This window comes from Hippoglossus hippoglossus, chromosome 1 (genome assembly GCF_009819705.1).
Source record: "Hippoglossus hippoglossus isolate fHipHip1 chromosome 1, fHipHip1.pri, whole genome shotgun sequence".
Taxonomy (NCBI): domain Eukaryota; kingdom Metazoa; phylum Chordata; class Actinopteri; order Pleuronectiformes; family Pleuronectidae; genus Hippoglossus; species Hippoglossus hippoglossus.
This window is the reverse complement of record NC_047151.1, coordinates 9,860,944-9,880,689: the sequence shown is the minus strand read 5'-3', so window position 1 is coordinate 9,880,689 and position 19,746 is coordinate 9,860,944. Positions and strand designations below refer to the sequence as shown.

Sequence of the window (19,746 nt, the reverse complement as noted above, 5' to 3'; positions counted from 1 at the left end):
GTGTGAGGGATTTACAAAATAATCATAGTGCAACCGATCTTGGTAGTCAGCTCTGACTGAATACTGAGCATAAACTCACAATAGCCAAAAAGAACAAGTCGACTGGGAAGTGTTGCCGAGCGGATGTTCTTATTCCCCCTTCTCAGCCATGACTTCATCCATAGTCTTTTCTCTGTTTTTGTTTTTTTTCGCTACACATGCAGCTAGCTGATGACATAGATCCTCCTCCATGTCTGTTTGTCGTCTGAAATCACGTTTGATAACGCAGAGTTTCTGTGAGATCCCAGGTCTCTGGAATCGACCACTGTGAAATCGTTTCCTACAAACATTTCAGAAAGTCCGATTTTCTTCTCTTCGTGACCATTAAGGGGAAGGACCACTCTAATTGAAGCTTTACTGTGGGAACAACATTTGATTCATATCACAAACTCTAATTGCATTGTGTTCACGAGGCGTGCTCAGATTTTTATTGAATACAGACACTCAGAGTAACACACAGCGGTGAGCAGTGTTTTTTCCTCTTCTGCTAAACCTCACCCAGTCTTCACTTGTTCTTGGACTCAAGTACTTTCCACAATAGAGCCGTCACGGCTGATTGATTTCTGCTCCTTTGTCATTGCCATGTCTTTGTTGGGAGCTGTTTTTGTCCTGTTCCGAAAATAACACCTCCTGATTTTGTGTGGCGCGTGGATACAACTTCCTCTCCAGTTTTAACCCTCAGGAAGTCATAGACTCAGGCGACACACACACACACACACACACACACACACACACACACACACACACACACACACACACACACACACACACACACACACACACACACACACACACGACCATGATGAAGCGGATGATTTCAAACCCAATTCTTGCCACTAAAGGTCAGGGAAATGTTGAAGAAAATTGGATTTAGCCTTCAAATAGCCTATTTATTCATTCAATACCAAATTTAATATGTTTAATCGTTTATTCTGAAATCACAGTGGACTTGAAGATGATGCTCAGTAATGATGCTCTGCTCCATCTCCTTCCAATCACAGACCCACTCTCTGCTTTCAAACCTGAAACCAGGCTGGAGATATTTATGAAACTGGGTATTTGCTGGACTCATGATGACCCTAACATAGAACTAAAATAGACCAGAATTCATTTCATAAATACCTGGAATAGACATGTCCATTTGGCTGAAGTTCAGATTAACTTTGCTTGAATAAAATAAATCCATCACACACCAAATCATCCTGAGAGTTTTGGGGAGGATGTGTGGATTTCTGACCACTGCAATATGTTTTCACTGAACCTTCATGTACATAATGTATATTCCACAATCCTCCCTGCAGACTTCACTAATGCCCATCGGGAGCATTAGCTGCTCCTGGTAATGAGAATAATATTACAGTCCTTGAATGGATGCTGCCTGTGTGGGTAAGTACAAAATCAACAGTTTGAACCGCATTAGTGATGTCTTAGCTTGGGTTTTACAATTTTTTGCATGAGCAAGAAAAAAGCTTAGGCTTTTGCTTGTCAACAGTAAGTCAGAGCACTTTCACACCTTGTTTGGTCCGAACCTTTAGATTTTAGTACGAGTCAAAATACCAGGTGTGAAAGGTGCCCTCAAGATTCCTGTCTTGATCCAACTGAACCATGTTCCACATTGTTTGCCTTGTGAAAACCGTTTTTCAGACTCAAAACTAACCAGATCATTTGTAACAAAGACGTGAACCTTGTTTCAGAGTTTCCGGTGTGAAAACGCCCTTAGTAATTAAATACAAGCTTTCGCTCTTCACAAAACTTCTTCAGGAAACTGTGAATGAAATGTTTTTGCAAGTTTTTGCAAAAGCAGACTTTAGAAGATAAGTATAATTATGCAGTGATACTGTCTATTCACTAATGAGTCTTTAGCTGAACATAAGACAACACTATTATTCTGTGCTGTCAGAGTTACAAGTAATGATATACAAATGTGAAACAGGTTTTCAGAAGAGTTAACAAAATGCCTAATCTGTATTTTCACTTTCAGATGATGTTACTGTTGTGATGTTATTTATGCTGGTACTTGCTTGTGCAAGAATCCTTGCACAGTCTGTCTGTCCTCAAGAATTCCCTTTGCTGCAAAGTTTTGGGAAATTTATAAAGAAAACTAATCTAAATTAAATGAACTAGATGCAAGCCAAGCTTTAAAAAATGAATTAAAAAGTGAGCCCTAAGTGTCTCTAACAATGTTGACGTCAGTGGAACAAAATACTTTCTGCACAAGTATTGATAGTTTTTATGATGAATTTAATTATCTAGACCTTCAATATCCTTAAAGTATCTGATGTTTGCTCCCAAGAGGAAACACAACAACTGGTCCAACCTTCACTGGAAAAAATGAAAAATCAAATCAGTGCCATTCAGACTAACTGCACTGTGAGCCCTGTCTACAAGAGACCACTACTTGGCTTGAATTGATGTTGTATAAATGTCATTGGTTTTATGAATACTATGAATTTCAGATTAATCTTTTTTTTTAATGAAGTGTTGCTACAACACCTGGATCTAACTCCTGGGGGAGAAAACCTAATTATAGCATTAAGATTATAGCAGTGATCCCTTGAACTAGGAAAGAAGAAAATAGTGGAACATGGTTTGACGTGTGTCAAACCAGAGTAAAAGGTTTGTTGTTACACTTTCTGCCATTATTGTTTTTTTGTGCCTTTTTTTATTTATTGACATATTTTTTTATTTTGTGATCAATTTCGTTTTTATTTCATTTTAACTTGCAACTCCATGATTAAATCCTAGCAAACAATTTCTCATGTCTTTGTCTAAAATAACAAAAACATTTTTTTTATTGTTGGTTATAAGGTTGTTGAGACCACATTTGCTGCTTTTTTACCGTCCTGTAATGATCAGTTATATCTAACACCTTAAAAATTCTAAGGCTAAAATGCTATTTTAGTGCATTTTTTTAGCATGGGTACACTCCATTATGAAACTACTATTATAAATATTACAAATAACTCAGATTATTCTGAAAATGTGCAAAACACCCACATCTCGCACTAACGAGAGACAGATAATTTGATTTGCGGGGGCTTTTTTTATGGTCTCAAAACCTCGAATATCTTTCATATATTGTTGTGTTGTTGTGTAGTCATAACCATATTTTCTGTCGTGTCATTCAGGTGATTCCCCCTGTGAGACATTATAATCTAGTGAATATTCTCTGGTGGCTTCATCCTGCCTCTCAGACAGAGCCGCCTCCAGTTCCAGTGGTTTATATACAAGCATGATGAGGGAGGTGTTTTCACAGAGGTTCCCAGATCAATCAATCACACACACACACACACGCACACGCACACACACACACACACACACACACACACACACACACACACACACACACACATTATTGTACACGTGTGCTTGGCCAATCTATAATTCATCCACTGACAACTTATTACCTTCTGCACATCAAGACTGACATGAGTTTATAATTTAATGCTGCGAGATCTCCAATGGAAACACGCGTTGATTGATAACAGGTCCAGTGATCGGCTTTGCAGTCGAGCATGGTGTGGAATGACTGTGCAATGATATGCACACATGTGCACACACACAGGAGGAATTTGTTTGATTTATTCGTCTTATTTTTCAGATCATGCAGGAACATGCAGTACGAGTTTCTGCAGTGAAACCCTCCACATTATATCAGTTACTTTTTTCACTTTTATATCACAAATTTGAAGTGCAGAGCCCGTTCGAAATCTGCTTGTTTGGAATGGATTGTTTGTTTGACCTGTGTCTACTTCAGAATTATTCCTTGTCATTAGGGAGTCCTCCTCGAACAGCTCTACAATATACTGTCACTGTTTACTGTTTGTGTGCTGCTGGACATTGTGTGCAGAGCTTTTTAGAAACAGTCAATCGAGGAAAGGGAATTTAGAAAACTGTGTGTTCGTCCTGTCTGGTTTTTCTGCAATGAAGATTTATAGTCAATGAGCACTGTGTGGCTTACATGTAAATTTGAATGATTCACTTTGGTTTGAATTGTTGTAATTTTTCATACATTGCATTCCGGATATTTTAGATACACTCTTCAGACCTAAGTTCACAACTTTTCAAAATAAAAGCTCCGTAATTCTCGATTTGTGTCTGTGTCAAATTAAATGAATCAGATTATCAAAATGATCTGGCGGCGATTTTCACCACTGCTGTAGTTTGTGCGAGGAGGTAGAAGGAAACATGTTGAGCTCGGTCCACATACTGAAGGCACACTGCCCGGCCACCACGGACAGCTACAGAGAGCTGGTCACCTGTTTATTTAAGTTTTTATTTAATTGTGTGTCCAAATTGCACCAAATTTGACACTGCACTTCCTTGGGCCATTAACAATATGCTAGACATGCGTTCCACAGACAGACAGACTATTTGTGCAATTAGTAGGTAGATGCATGTCAGCTCCTGATCAGAAGACTCACTCCATACAAGCAAAAGAGTGAATGTATCTCCACCACTCGTGTCTGGTTCTCTTATTGACACAGTACATACTGACACTTTTTTATTTGCTGACAGAATTCACTTTAATTGGATCCACAGAGACACATGAGACACAACAATGTGGCTTTTTATATAAAACCTTTCGCGTTCACGCTTTAATAACAGTTTAAATAAAAGGAGAGAGGCACAATCAGGTTCTGCAAAAAAACCTCTCGTCTTTTCTCAAGGTAATTAGTCATGTTGAATTTCAACGTTGAGTCACCTGGACTGCGAGCAAAAACACAGAACAATGAATCCCTCCACCCATCCCCCTCTCTGTCTTTATAGTATTCACTTTTGATTCATATTTACATTATACAGTGCACTCTGCTACGCTTCAAACAACATTTGTTTTCCGTGCTTGATCTAGAACTTTATCAGGAATTCGTGAAAATCCTTGTTCGGCTCCATTGTGATTTCAAATCGATTGACAATTCAATCAAGTCCATTTCTTCACTGAATATGAATTTCCTAAACCTAATTTATCTTGTTTCCTGAAATGAAACTAATGAAAGTGGCGCCGTGAGGCACATTTTTAGTCATGAAATACAAAACAGCAACTGTTCCTCCATTGGCAATGTGGTGCTCTTTTCAACACAGAATATTCACATTATGTTGTGAAATGTAACATGTTCACTTTAAAAAGGACTCCTCTCATCCGTGCATATTGTATTCTGTGCAAAAGAAAAAGTAATTTTCTACCTTTGCCTCCATTTCTAAACAATACTGAATACCTGGCTAAATGGGCACCTGCAGGGATGGTGACTGGAGCCAGATGATGATGATGATGATGATGATGATGATGATGATGATGATGATGATGATGATCCAACTTTCCGAGTCTGTGCGAATAACATTTTTAAATCAAGTCTCATCACTGGGCGACTCCAGTATACATACAGTTAAACACATTGTTTAAGTGTTACATATTTCTCCATTGGTCGTATACATTCAGACAGGAGTTTAAACCTGTTTAAAAAAGAAGAATAGCTCTGAAACAAAATAAGAAAGAATGGATTTAACGCTTCGCTCAATTCACGTGAAATGCACAGTATTGTACAATAATTATTTTCTTGTAGGCTTTAAGCTAAATATCAGAGCACAGTCTTGAGGATGACAGCGTCCGTCCCCTATGACGCTGATGGCAAACACTGTGTAATAGTAGTCAGTGGTCCCCAGTGATTAGCTCACTCCTGTCTTTATTACGGTGTCGAGGCATCAGGATTTAAACTGTCGTCCACATTTGGGCTCATAAAACCAGAAAAGAAAAAATAAGACAAAACAAAAAATATTTTTTTTGGGAAAGTACCACAAGCGTGTGTTGCTGCAAACAGTTAGACAACACAAGCATGATTCACAATGGCAACAACAGCACAGATGGAAAGATTTGGACAAGGTCGGAGTCAAAGGGCCGAAATGAAATCATACAAACACACACATACACACACACACACACTGTAACATCACAGAGCAAAATTATTCCTGATGTTTGAAGTCATCGATTGTTTTTTTGCTCATGGTCCTAAAACCAATAAATATGAATTGGCAGCCGGGCAGGTGAAAACATATTTCCTGTAGCATTATTCAGATATTAACCTCCTGATCCCCGTGGGTCACTTCCTAATTCTCCTCCTCAGCACAATCAGTGTGATTTCTCTGACGTCTGCTTGTTCTCAGACATTGGTCTCCTCTCCTTTCAGAGGGTACAAGTGGCAGTGCGCCCTCTCTTCCAGGCACACGTCCTCTGTGGTGGTGCTACCATGGCTGCAGAGGCCTCGGCGTGGCGGGAAAGAGAACTGCAGGGAGTGTTTGCCCTTGGCGGACCGGCCCTTCCCTGTCCCGTTACTGTAGGAAACGACCAGCCGGCGGTTTTCCTCCTGTGCGATGGCGCACGATGGGCGTCTGATGGTATTGTTAAGGCGGAGTGAGTCGCCGCTGGGGTCATCAGGCAGATTGCCAGCAGCGATGCTGCCACTCTTGACGTGGGGCGTGTGGCTGTGGGTGTGGCGGTACTCCTCGTCAATGTCCTTACCCAGCTTCCACCTCTTCCACTTTTTTAGCATCTCAGACTGCACCTGAGGGATTATGGGACGGCAAAGAGAGTAGAGGGCGGACAGACACATGCAGGTATATGATGAAGATTAATAAGAGCACAGAGCACTTTATTAGATGGACGTCTCCTGCCAAAGAATACATTTAATAATATTGAGATTAGCAAATGGACGATGTTCTGTCCATCCCACTTTGTAGACAAAAGAATAAAGTGGGGCTTGAGCAAAGATGGAGCTTTTAAGTTATACAAGACGGATAAAAGCCAGCAACAGGAACACTGAGGATGACAAATTTATAATTTGCCTTCATTACAAAAGGAAAGGAAGGAAGTGCAGCTATAGCGGAGATTAAATTAAGATGGTGCTTGACATGCAAGCACATCTTTCCCACCTCCTTGTTGACGAAGCAGTAGAGAATGGCGACCAGCAGGCCCTGCAATGGAAAGTGGACTTTTAGTATTTTATCTATATTAGATACTAAACAACAAACCAGCTGTTTTTTGATCTTTTTGATATTATATATATATATGTGAACACTGAAATTTAATGAGTTCCAAGACACCTTCAAAATTTGAAGAAATTCCCTAAAGGCGGACTTGAGATACTATTCAAGAGGCCAAAAACATGTACTGTGAGGCATGCTAGCCTTGACCTTTGACCCCCCCCAACTTCCAATCAGGTCATCCTTGAGTCCAAGTGAATGTTTGTGCCAGATGTAATGACATTTTCTATTCCTGATATATCGTGTTCACAAGAACTCGAGATGACCTTGATCTTTGACCTAAGACCACCTAATGCTAATCAGTTCATCCAGGAGTGAACATTTGTAGCAAATTTGAAGACATTTCTTCAAGGAGTTTTTGAAGTATTGTGTTCGCAAGACAACAAATGCTTTGTGAGGTCACAGCGAACTTGAATTTTGTTCATTGTTGATACCAAGTGAACGTTACCACATTTTGCCACAGATACATAATAAACTAAAGTGTGTGTGTGTGTGTGTGTGTGTGTGTGTGTGTGTGTGTGTGTGTGTGTGTGATACACTGAGGAAAACAATGCATAACTAAGCCAGGGATGGAAGACGATGTCTGGCCAGTGTCACACTTTTCAAGAAATCAGCTTTGCAAAGATGGAAATGAATTAAAATGATTGCCGGTCTTCTATGGTACACAATACATTCTGGATGTAAACAGAACTGTGGTTTACTCCAAGTCCAGGTTATTACATTTTCCCAATTTGAAAGTGGTGAAACATTTTGCAGTCAAACTCCAGTAAATTGACTGAACACATAAATGAAAAAATAGCCAAACACCCAGTTTTATTATAATCAAAGTTTTCTGAAAGTACACACACATTAAAGAAACAAGTCCCCTAAGATTCATCTTCTACATCCCAAAAAGATTTAAAAAAAAGACACATGGAAACATATTTATGTTCAATATTTTATGAAATGGAAGTGTGTTAGGTTTCCTGTAAAGTCGACTCTCACCTGGAAGGAGTTGAACAGGAGGTCACAGAACAGACGAATGAGACGCAGCATGGAGCCTTTGGGAACCGACTCGTCGATGACGAAGGTGAAGAGGATGGCGTGAATCCCAAGCAGGGGGATGAGAGTCAGAGTGGACTTTGCAAGTCTGGAACCGAGAAAGAAAATGAGGAACAGTTGCAAAGATTATATTACAAGAAACTACAACGGTCAGCTGCTACTCATTTTACCAACGTACGACCTTCATCCTATTGACTCATTGTCATCGAGGTGATTTGAGAATTTACAGTATTTAATGATTACAAAACTTTAAGTGGTATTAACATATATATGAAGATTATGCTCTTCAGTACAATAATTCTGAAATGAAAAGTGGTAAAATGTTAATTTCCAAGATTTTAAAGCAGCTGTAATCAGTGTTCCAATAAAAGATTCAATAAAAAATCCATAAATAGTGATTAACTACCACCTTCTCTTCAGGGCTGCAGAATATTGCAGTATTTTTTCTGTTGATGTTCTGGCTTTGTCGTGGTTCAGACTCACCGTTCTCATCGAGCACCATTTGCACTGTACACCACCTGCCTGGCAAAAATCTCCATTCCCCTTCCCCCCCGCCTGTTTTTAGAAATGGAACGGAGTTCTCTCACCTGAACTTGTAGTCAGTGTATCTCATCTGATGAGCTCTGAGTTTAGACATCAGGATCTTTATGATGCGGATGAAAATGAAGAAGTTGATCTATAATAAGAAGAGAAGAGAATTTTAAGTGGAGGCAGTCATGTGAGCAAAATATGTTTAAGCGATGTTTAGATGATATAATGTGTGTGAGTGTGTGTGTGAGGGAGCGAGAGAGAGAGAGAGAGAGAGAGTGCCTAAAATGCCCATAACTGGACTGTCATTTAGTAAATCCCAAGTCTTTTTGTGGTCTGTGGGATTTGACCTGGCCCTACACACACACACACACACACACACACACACACACACACACACACACACACACACCCACACCCACACACACACACACACACACACACACACACACACACACACACACACACATCCATCGGGACAAAATGCACATTTTACCAAACTTGGAGCGCTTTAAACATGAGTGCTGTAATAATTAATGTTCTCTGTCATCATAGGGGGTTCTGCACTTGATCACAATGTGTGTGAGACTGCAAGCAAACACAGCTTATTGAGGTGTGTGTGTGTGTGTGTGAAGACTAGTTGAACTGCAGGGTTGTGTTAGGGATTGTTGTAGGATGACATAGGACATCACATCTGTTACACAACCATGCGACAACTGTTTCAACTGTTACAATAAAGAGAGATTTTCCACACAGTGTGTACACCACTGCACGACTTAGTGCAGGAACTGTGCAGGCTCCTTACTATATTTTTAGTGAGGTCACAATGGTCCTGACTGTTACTCTTAATATGCACTTGTATGCTTATAAGTGTGTCTCTATGGGAACAAGAGGCAGGAAACACAAGAGGAAGTCTACAACTTGATTCCCTGTGTGTACATGTGTGTGTGTGTGTGTGTGTGTGTGTGTGTGTGTGTGTGTGTGTGTGTGTGTGTGTGTGTGTGTGTGTGTGTGTGTGTGTGTGAAAGTGGGGGGCAAATCTATATAAACTAATATCAATTTTCACATGTCAAGCTTCCAATTTAGAATGGGGAATGTTGAAATAAAAAGAATGAATATGTATTATTATGAATTAATATTAATTTTGTGAATTAATGTTATAATGAGCCACAATTAGATTCTCACTGTAATAAAGTGTGCAACTTTTACCAACGTTTTTTGGAGAGATACAGGGTTGTGAGATGGTTAAATTAGACTGAACAATAGTTTTAATAGTTTTTTTGTTAAATGAGATTGTTATTATATTTTTATAAATTTTTTTGAGCAAATGTGCTCATGAAACAATTTGTAAAACTTGTGGTTACTCCTTGTAAAGTGAAAAAGAACAAAGTGAAAATAATAGTTTACAAACGAAAATCATCTTTTTTCCATTTAGACCTGAACATGTTTGCATGAAACATGAAACAGATTTGAAAATCTTCTCTCTGGATGAATGTGTGAAAAAATGTTTGATTCATTTCAAACTCAGTTGTTAAGGATCAGTCTGTGCTGTTGTGCGTCTCAAATGCTTCATCACTAGATCGTCCACATTCTGCGTTTTTTTGTGCAGATTTCTAAGAGTCTGCCATTTATTACTTCTTGTGAGTCCACAAACACCTTCAGCTCTCAGCTCATTCTATATTTCGTCTCCAGTGTCTGCGGCGTTTTCATCTGCAACATGTTGGAATATTTCAACACTTTACAGCTCGGCTGCAACGACGAGGCCAGCACTACAAATACAACTGTCAAACATTAGCTACTTCCTGTGTCACCAGCATCAGGTTGGGATTTCCCTGTTCAAGCACATCTCTCAATTTTAAAAGTAAATCTGAAATCACGGCACAGCTGTTGTCTTAAACTTATGATGAATTTGTCGCAATGTCACAGGCAGGAACAACATTTTCACAAAATATCTGGACTTCAGTTGACTTTGGTCGGCACTTGCTGTTTTTTAACATGCATTTTCATTAAATGTGTTATATTAATAAATTGTTTGATTGATCATCAATCAATTCATTCATTGATGATACTGTGACAGAGTAATTGGACATTATATTATATGCACAGAGGCTGCAGTGAATCTCATGTCACATTCCTTCTTCCTCAACGCTTTGCTGAAGAATGAATGAATTGTTACTACACAACATTAGACCCATTAGAGGCTGCACTTGACAGCAGAGAGCAATGTTCTGTCAATGGTTTTAGTGTGGTGAGATCATAATGGTACTGATATCAAAGAATAAATGTCAGGAATTTGTCACATTACTTAAAGAGAAAGAAAAATAGTGTTCTTATGTGTTTATTTGACCCTCTAGCCCAAGCTGCCTGCTCTATGTACTCACATATTCACATCATCTGCCAAGACACAAGTGGTGAATGTCAGCGGCTGTGTGCGCGCGTGTGTGTGTTGTGTGTGTGTGTCCCTGGACATCTTTGTCTGAATTTCTTACATCATTTTGTTCAATTACAAAAATGCCAGACAGAGAATAAGGGGACATGAGACTTACCAGATAAGCAAACAGTATAGGAGAGCGGATGATCCACCAATATCCCATGTTAATATTCCTCTCCCAGCACCTACACACACACACACGATTTTTAGTTATTATTACAATTAAGATATTCTGGCTGTATCCAAAGAGTCTTCACATATTCATACACAGGAGTATTAGAAGAAAGGAACTCAAAAGGAAAGACCATTAGACGTTACTAGGAAGTGGATTAAACTTACTCCTCGTTCTCATACAGATATTTCACTGTGATCCAAGGACACACGAAGATGAGCGGTGCACCTGAGAACGAGGGAGGAAACCCGAGTTAACAGAGAGCATGGATATGTAGACTGGAGGTGATGTCAAAGGCCAGTGGCAGAGGGCATAATGTTTTTGTGTTGTCCGTCCATTCATCTGTTCATCAGTCCCATTCTTATGATCAAAATATCTAAAACATACTTTGGTCAAATATTCAGTTGGACTAACGGAAGAACTGATGAGATTACGGTGGTGGAAGGTCAAATGAACTGTGACCACAAAACAGGTTTTGGGTACAAACGTTTACTTGGAGTCATTGATGAACTGATTTTATTTTGGTGGTCGAGGGCCAAAGGTCACTGTGACCTCAAAAGCTCTTCTACCTCGTGGATGCGTCATCTTAAGATCACCTCGAGATATTTTTTTTCAAATTCAGCTCAAATGTTCACTTAGACAGATTAAGTGATTAGATTTGATGTAGACTGAAGCTGCACTGGTCGGAAGAAACAACAACCGTAGGCTGGACAAACTACTTTTTCTAATAATTTGAAACCATTTTCAAAATTTTAGAGACTGCAACTACATCTTTGTTGTGTTGTTGTCTGTAGCAGTACAACAACAATAAAGAATCTTACACATCTTACTTGATACTTTCTGTTGTTGATGACTGTGTCATTGTTAACACCTGATCTGTCAGGGCACTGTTCGTTGACCTGTCTCTCAGAATCTGTGTTGTGTATTTCAGGAGAGCTACATGATGATTTCCTGTCACTGTGAGTGGAGGAGTGTTGGCTCTTACCCCAGCCGATGGCCAGATAAATGAAGAAATACTTCCTCTCGCTGAACACTGTGATGACCAGCAGGCTGTGCAGGTATATGCCCTCCACCAGCAGCCAATAGTTGTTGGCCATCACGCTGTACTGCATCATCACCATGGCACCACGGCACCACATCACAGCCTGACGTGCACACAGGACAGGGACGGTGTGAAATAGAAATTAAGATAAGGTGCAAAAGCAGAAGAGGTCACTTTCAGTCAGAGCTTCACACAGGACTGACAAACACTAGAACCGTTCAGAGGTCAAGGTCAGCTGTCCTCAACACAAACTACTCAAATCTGCCTGTCTGCTATCCTTCACAACATGAGTTGCAACATAAATGTAAACACAGAATCAGTATTTTTTACGCCTCAGCACAAAAAAACATCAGTAATCAGTACATTATTTATTGTCTCCTCGAAGGAGGTTATTTTTACATCGGCATTTGTCTGTTTGTTAACAGGATAAAACAAAAGGGAAGAAGCCGAAACATTTTGTTGCGACTCAAGATCACATCTTTAACATTGTGTTATTGATCATTTCTCATAGAATAATTTTTGAATGGTGATGAAAAATATACAGACATATTTAGGGGGTTGACATCTATGAGTATTTGCTATTTCTTTCCAAATAACAATCTGGAACATATGGATTTAAATGTGGTTTCATAAGCTTTTTTCAGCTGTTGTATGGACACATTAGGGCTGGAAAACCTGTAACTTCTACCAGTATGTAGCTGCAAAATGTAATGTGGCCTTAGCTGTAAGGCTTGTTGTAAAATAATGGGACTGTTGGGCCTTGGTGGAAGTAAGTGCTCTACTGAGTCCAATGGTAGTTCCTTATTCGCATACATGTGGACTGGTGCAGACACATTGTTGTTTTGTTTCAATTTATATGACATGTATGTCTATTTAATGCAAATGCAAAAAAATTGTGTGTTTGAGATTTTTCCTTCATCCTTGGCATCAAAACTTTCAATCTCACGTGTTTTCAGTAACTTTAGCTCTTGTTAATGATACAGTTTGTGTCATTTCAAGCCATTCAAAGGATTCATTTCCAGCACATCACACCTTATTGGGAATGAAATAACATTTTCCCATTCTTCCTCAAAAAATAGCGTCTGGTAGAAAAGTTAGACACAATAAATCCCCAACGGGAGAGTAATATATGCATTAATATCAGAGTATGTGAAATGGTTTCTGTATGTAGGCTATATGTGGTGCCACCCCCTCTCTCTGTCGCTATATGCTACATTTGGATTTTTGTTCAAGGGACATTCAGTTTGTTCGAGAGCAAGGAAGTGAAATTAAAGGAATTAGGGCCCTACATGTAACTCAGTTTAACATTTGAACCTATAAAATGTCTTGCAAACAGGATGAGCGCGACTCATATCGGCGTTTGCTCTGACTGGTATGCTGACCCAAGCATGTGTCCGCGTGTCGCTGTGGCTCCTGGGGTCCAGAGTGAGGGTGAGCAGGGCGTCTTTCACCAGGATGGACATGGCTCTCAGGATGAAGGAGGCAAACAGGTTCATGTGGATGTTGTTCCTCATACAGTGGAGCTTCCTGCAGCAGAGGAGTCACAGTGTGTGATGGCTTTGATTTGAATTTTACATGTTGTGTTCACTGATTTGTTCTTTCCCTCCCTCTTACCACATGTGTCCTTCCTTCCTTCCTTCCTTCCTTCCTTCCTTCCTTCCTTCCTTCCTTCCTTCCTTCCTTCAATCAATAGCTGTGTCCCAATTCAGGGGAAAGAGATTGCATGTGAATACTGAATGAGTCCCACTGGTGGGACTAGGCTGTCCCATTTCGAATTCTCCTTCAAATGCTGCAAAGGATCCAACTGGTGGATCCTTCTCAGGCCAGCCTATCCAAGGACTCATTTAGCTCAGGTGACAAACTGTGTTTCAAAGAGATAAAGGCAGTGGCAAGTAATGGGACCATAACATCTGATTCTTACGCTTGAATATATGTATCAGGCTTCAACTCAACTGAACAGCAAATGGTACATAAGTTAAAAAACCAAGGGGCTTTCAAACTTTCTGGTCCTGTTCAACTACAACTCTGTTGCTAGGCGACAGCGGTGAGGACGGAACAAGCTGGAGACGCAGATCACAGAAATCCTTCGTAGACCAGACTTGTTCGGTTCGGCCTTTGAGGCCTACGTGGCCCCTGAATTGGGACACAGCTCATGTCATTCATTGTTAAATTTGTCCCTCTTTTGTTCTTTCCCTCATCATTGTCCTACTTCTGTCTTTCCCTCTCTTGTTCCTTTCATCCTTCCTTACTTAAGTTATCGTTCTCTCCTTTCATTCATTGCTTCATTTTTTTTCTTTCTGTGACCTACTTCCAACTGTCATCTCCTTCCATCCTGACCCTTACCCGTCTTTCCTTGGTTCCCTCTTTTCTTTCTCTCATACTTGCCCTCCCTATTCAATCCTTTCCTTTTTCTTTTCATTAATCCTTCCCTTCTTTCCTCTTCGTACATGTTCTACCTGAAGGTGATGAGGATTCCCAGTGCCAGTAGCAGAGCTCCCAGGGAGAGAGAATAGCCCACTGTGTACATGATCCGTAACTGACTAAGGATGCGTCCATACTGCTGCTGCAAAACCAACACACACACACACACAGTAGATTATATTTGGCGAAAAAAAAGGTGAAAAAACGAGGTCCTATTTGAACAGATGGGAGGACGTTCACACACTGAGTCATTTCACATCTTGTCATGTTAAACTGTCAAGTCAGTGAGAGTCACATTATTGTTGAGCCTTCTGCCACTGCTAGCAGCTTCATTCATGGTAACAGTGATTTACATCTTCATACACACACACACACACTGTACTGTGTACACACACACCTCACCGGGGTCGTCCTCACATTCGCTGGTATTCTTCTTTGCCCACTGACCGTCTTCTCTGCAGACTCTGTACACCAGACCCTGCTGAACTGTTCACACACAGACACACACACACATCGTTAGAAAGTACACTTTCCCATGACTGAGTTTAAGGGCATTATTGACGTCAAATTTGGGGGGTTGCATTAGAGTAATTATTTTATGACAATAAAGTTATTTCAAGAATTAAGTAGTAATTTAATTATAAAAACTGGTAGAACATTTCCAGAATAAAGTAATAATTAAATTAGAAAACATGTCATAACATTTCAAGAGTAGAGTTTAATTTAAATTTGTTTATCCTCCTAAAATAGTATCACATGTTAACTCTCATAATATTATGACTTTATCCTGGTAATATTATGAATTAATCCTTGTAAAATGATCATAATATTATCAACCTATTCTCAAAATCTCCCAAAATGTTTTCCCCTTTAAAATGGCCCCTTAAAAAAACAAAACATATATGACTAGTTTTGCTGCATCTGAAACAACAACAAAAAAAGATATGAGTTGCAGATAAAACGTACCTGTTGAAATCTATTTCCCCATATAAATTGTTCTGTGGTCGAAACCGTTCACGGCACGAAGATGACACAAAGATGAAATCATAAATGCTGAAATCCGACCTGAAATTTTCACAAACGGACGAAACTCCCTCTGTTCAAAAATACTAATAGAAATGAAATTTGGTGGAACAGAGGCAAACACTGAGAAACTGTGTTGGACATCATCTCTTTCCAATCGATGGAGATGGAGAGACTCCTGCCAGCTCACACAGGACGTAACAGAGACAAGCTCCACTTACCACCTATTGACAGCCTCCCGGATCAAACCTGAACATGAAAATGATCAATCAACACAAAAGAGCAACATATAATCAGATCTGGACTCTTCATGCTGTGAACAACATAAGACTTCACGCCAAGGGCAAATGACAAATGGCTCCACAGGACACATGTTCACGCTGCCGCCTGAGACACAGCGTGAAGCCAGCAAACCTAACATGTGGCCTTCCTATCCAATTAATACTCCATCCACTCTATGACTAAACCCACTGCAAACTTTCTGAATCCACGGTTCACCCAACACATTCCTGGCTTCTTTCATCCCTCTGAATGACAAGGACATGTAATGATCAGCGTTTCCTTTGCAAAGCATTCTCCATTCGCTCTAAAGGAGCACGTAATCACATCACTGTATCCTTGCAGTTTTCATTCAATGAGTAGGACCAGGTCTAACAAGTCAGAAAAACGTCTCGTTCAGCTGCACGAACTCTAGCATGAAAAGGGAAATATTTTATATGTTTCGGAGCAACAAGTGGAAAGAATCGACCAACATCATACCCTCAATAAAAAAAACTATATCAAGTCATGTGTCAAAAAATACAGACATCATTGTGTGTTTGTCAGAAGATGACAAGGCCACAAAGACAAGGCGAAAAAATTGCAGTCAAAGAAAATCTTTCTATGGTCACACAGTGGACTGAAAGTTAATACTACAGGACTGAAAAGGAAAAGTGCAAAAGACCGTGGTGTAACCTTTAACCAGAGCTGTCACTCAGCTGAAAGGTCAGGAAATCACCAAACAGTTGATTTTGCTGATTCTCTTGGAGGTCATATTAAAGAGACTGTTTGTTTATTGGATTTCCTCACTGTGAAAACACTTTAAAGCTAAAGCTGCCAGTCAACATATGGACGTGCTCCTGGTCTCAGCTGTGTCTCAATTCACAAAATCGACTGTGTCCTTTTTATCCCTGAGCAATGAATGCTCCAATGTGTGGATTATTTTCAGACCAACCTGAAAGATCTTTTTAGGTCTTCCTGTAGTCATTGCACTTTTGTGAACTGTTTTTCAAACCGATAATGGCGGTGACAAGCGACAAGACCAAACCGCCTGATGCATGCGCCCCTTGCTGGGAAGTGTCCCCCTCCAAATGGAGCCAGGGGTGGGGCTAGAAAATCTTCCCCTAGGAATTGGGACAGCACTCGCTACGTTATCAGCGGTCAACCAACGTTATTACAGTGGCAAACAATATCAACTAACTCTATTACATTAACAACAGCTATCAACCAACATTATAACAGTGACACATCTGACAACTGCAGGACAGACGGGACAGATCTATTGATCATTACACACGTCAGTCCGCGTGTTGACATCGGTTATTTCAATGTAACGTTGGTCCTGTCCATAGAAACTTCTGCTTCGCACTGAAAACGTTCCAACATGAGCAGGGACGTTTGCAAAATGGGTGAATTGGGACGGGCAAGTAGTATGTAAGTAAGACAGGCTAGTGACAGAAAAAAGCAAATCCTCGGTTGACTAGACCGTCTCATTTTGGTTCAGCCTTTGTGTCCTCAAAGAAGGTGGCCCCTGAATTGGGACACAGCTAAAGATTTTAACCTAGTATTAGCTGCTCGAAGATGTCGCTGTGAGAGGGTTATAACAATATTATATTTAGAAGCTAAATGCTACAAAAATGTTAACAGCAAAGTCAGGTGATTATTCCCTGTGTCACTACAAGTAACACCATGTACATTACATATAACCATTTGAACCATTTCTTAATATTATTAATACAGCAAAATATGATGTGTATATGTTGCATGATTATGTAATCACAGTATTCCTCTCTTCTGTTTTGCATGTAGGCAGATAAATAAACAACCCCCCCGTTGTGACTGCACACACTCACAAACAGACCTTTACGGTGCCATGGCAGGAACCATGGGCAGGAGACATTGACAGTGGTTCCTGGGAGTCCATCAGGCCAGCAGGCGTACAGGTCGAATGTCCTGTTACACACCAGCCCTGCAGTGGAGAGCACATCCGTGAAATACGTGCTGAAGGCTCGCTGTAGGTCACACTCACTTCACTCTCCTGCGTGCAGATGTCATGCAGACATGAGCTCACGCTGGGGGGAGAGGGGCTCACCTGTGGTGGGGGGCGTGGTGTTGAGGTAGTCCAGGCACTGGTTCCTGTAGCTGCTCCACTTCTCTTTCACAAGCTCCAAGGAGTTAGTAGAGGAAACCTGCAGGAAGTCAAAACTGTCTGAAGCTTCGTGTCTGATTTCAGCTCCTGCTTTGGATTCATAGACTGTCGGTGCGTGTAATGAATCAAGAGCACATCCCAGGCTGTGTGTGGATGTGTGACAGAGAGACAGGCCGTACCTTAGTGCAGCTGCAGAGCATCAGCAAGGCCAAGGGGAGACACACCTGGGACATCCCACTGATGCTGGGAGGATGGCGGTCGGGGGGGACCAGAATTTAGAGGAGGCCCAACACATGAGGCAGCCTCGGCCCTATCTCGCACACACACAATATGGGGAAGCTTGTTAGCAGGAGACAGCATGTGTGTGTGTGTGTGTGTGTGTGTGTGTGTGTGTGTGTGTGTGTGTGTGTGTGTGTGTGTGTGTGTGTGTGTCTGTTGGGTGTCTGTTTCACCTTCAACTGAAAGAGAGATGGAGTGAAATAATGAAGATGTCAATGAACAGGATTTTTTTTTTTTCACTGCTGTCGGATAAAACCCATGAACCTCCACATTGTCAGTTATGCACAAACCCAATCAAACAGGAACTAACACTCTTGTTTTAAGCTTAACCGCTGTTCATTTGTCAGTTGATTGGTCTCATTAACCAAAAATCACATGTATTCCTCATTATATAGAAAACCTAATATAAGTGAAAATCACCAGTTTACAGAGTTTCACACACAACACTGAGATAAACAATGTGTACAATAATGTTTATTTTTCTGCACATTTCTCTACACAGCTTCCACAGTTTTAAATTAAGAGTAAATGCCATAAATATTACTTGTATTAAAAATATTCAATCGCTAACTGGTCTTGGATGTTAAATTACATTCAATTAAATACACATCCTATTGCTGATTGTATGCATTTGTATCTGTGTAGAATAAAAACATTATTAGACCATATTAGAATTTTGTGATCTGACAGTGTTTGGCAACTTTTGCTGCCAAGCTTTTTACTGTTGTTTTCACAGTGTATACATTAACTGTATGGCTGCCACACAAACGATGAGATTGGAAAGTGGAGAGAAGTGGGTCAGAGAATGGCGTGGTGCCTTCAAGGAGAAATAGAGATTTCCCCATAGGAACAGACTCCTGCTGGCATATTGGCATGTGTGTAAGTGTTTTTTGCAGCCGGGGCTTTTCCTGCGGTGTCATCTTCACCCACGCAGATGGAGAACAAAACGAAATCTGAAACGTTTCTGCAAAAAACACCTTGACCGTGGAAACATTTTTGGCTAAAACGTTTCAAATTCCATTCTGTTCCAGTCTCTGTGCTTCTGCTGAAGAGCTTTCACATGTGTTTCTGTTCGTGTGTGTATTTGTGTCCATTATAGTGAATTGCTGTCACCATCATACATCTAAGCCCAACAACCATACCCTGACATGACAACAATAAAATGAGCTGGTGCAGAGTTTTCTTCCTGTAACAGACCTTTTTTCTATCTGGAGGTGTCACAGTAATAACTTTCCTCTTTACGGCCACATGTAGCTCTCATCAGCTGAGTGTTCACTCAGAAAGAGAACAGTTTTTATTTTGAGAGATTACTGTACCACTGTTTAAGA

General features: G+C 40.4%; 1 protein-coding gene across 7 annotated transcripts in view; it reads right to left on the bottom strand.

Annotated features, from left to right (window-relative positions):
- Positions 1 to 4,539: 4,539 nt before the first annotated feature.
- The window catches only part of gcgrb (glucagon receptor b), a 47,912-nt gene continuing 32,705 nt past the window's right edge, over positions 4,540 to 19,746 (bottom strand). For 2 of the 7 annotated variants that reach the window (XM_034597207.1, XM_034597198.1), the window contains exons 2-14: positions 18,319 to 18,453; positions 18,083 to 18,179; positions 17,852 to 17,959; positions 15,107 to 15,195; positions 14,745 to 14,851; positions 13,671 to 13,815; positions 12,232 to 12,391; positions 11,414 to 11,474; positions 11,190 to 11,259; positions 8,703 to 8,791; positions 8,059 to 8,203; positions 6,964 to 7,005; positions 6,195 to 6,596 (exon numbers count right to left, since the gene is read on the bottom strand). In XM_034597207.1, coding sequence (XP_034453098.1) covers positions 6,195 to 6,596; positions 6,964 to 7,005; positions 8,059 to 8,203; positions 8,703 to 8,791; positions 11,190 to 11,259; positions 11,414 to 11,474; positions 12,232 to 12,391; positions 13,671 to 13,815; positions 14,745 to 14,851; positions 15,107 to 15,195; positions 17,852 to 17,959; positions 18,083 to 18,179; positions 18,319 to 18,372 — 1,569 coding nt within the window. In that variant the 5' untranslated portion in view covers positions 18,373 to 18,453. Of the gene's footprint in view, positions 6,597 to 6,963; positions 7,006 to 8,058; positions 8,204 to 8,702; positions 8,792 to 11,189; positions 11,260 to 11,413; positions 11,475 to 12,231; positions 12,392 to 13,670; positions 13,816 to 14,744; positions 14,852 to 15,106; positions 15,196 to 17,851; positions 17,960 to 18,082; positions 18,180 to 18,318; positions 18,454 to 19,746 lie in introns of those variants that run through there. The other 5 variants (XM_034597190.1, XM_034597216.1, XM_034597181.1 and 2 more) reach the window with 5 other exon arrangements.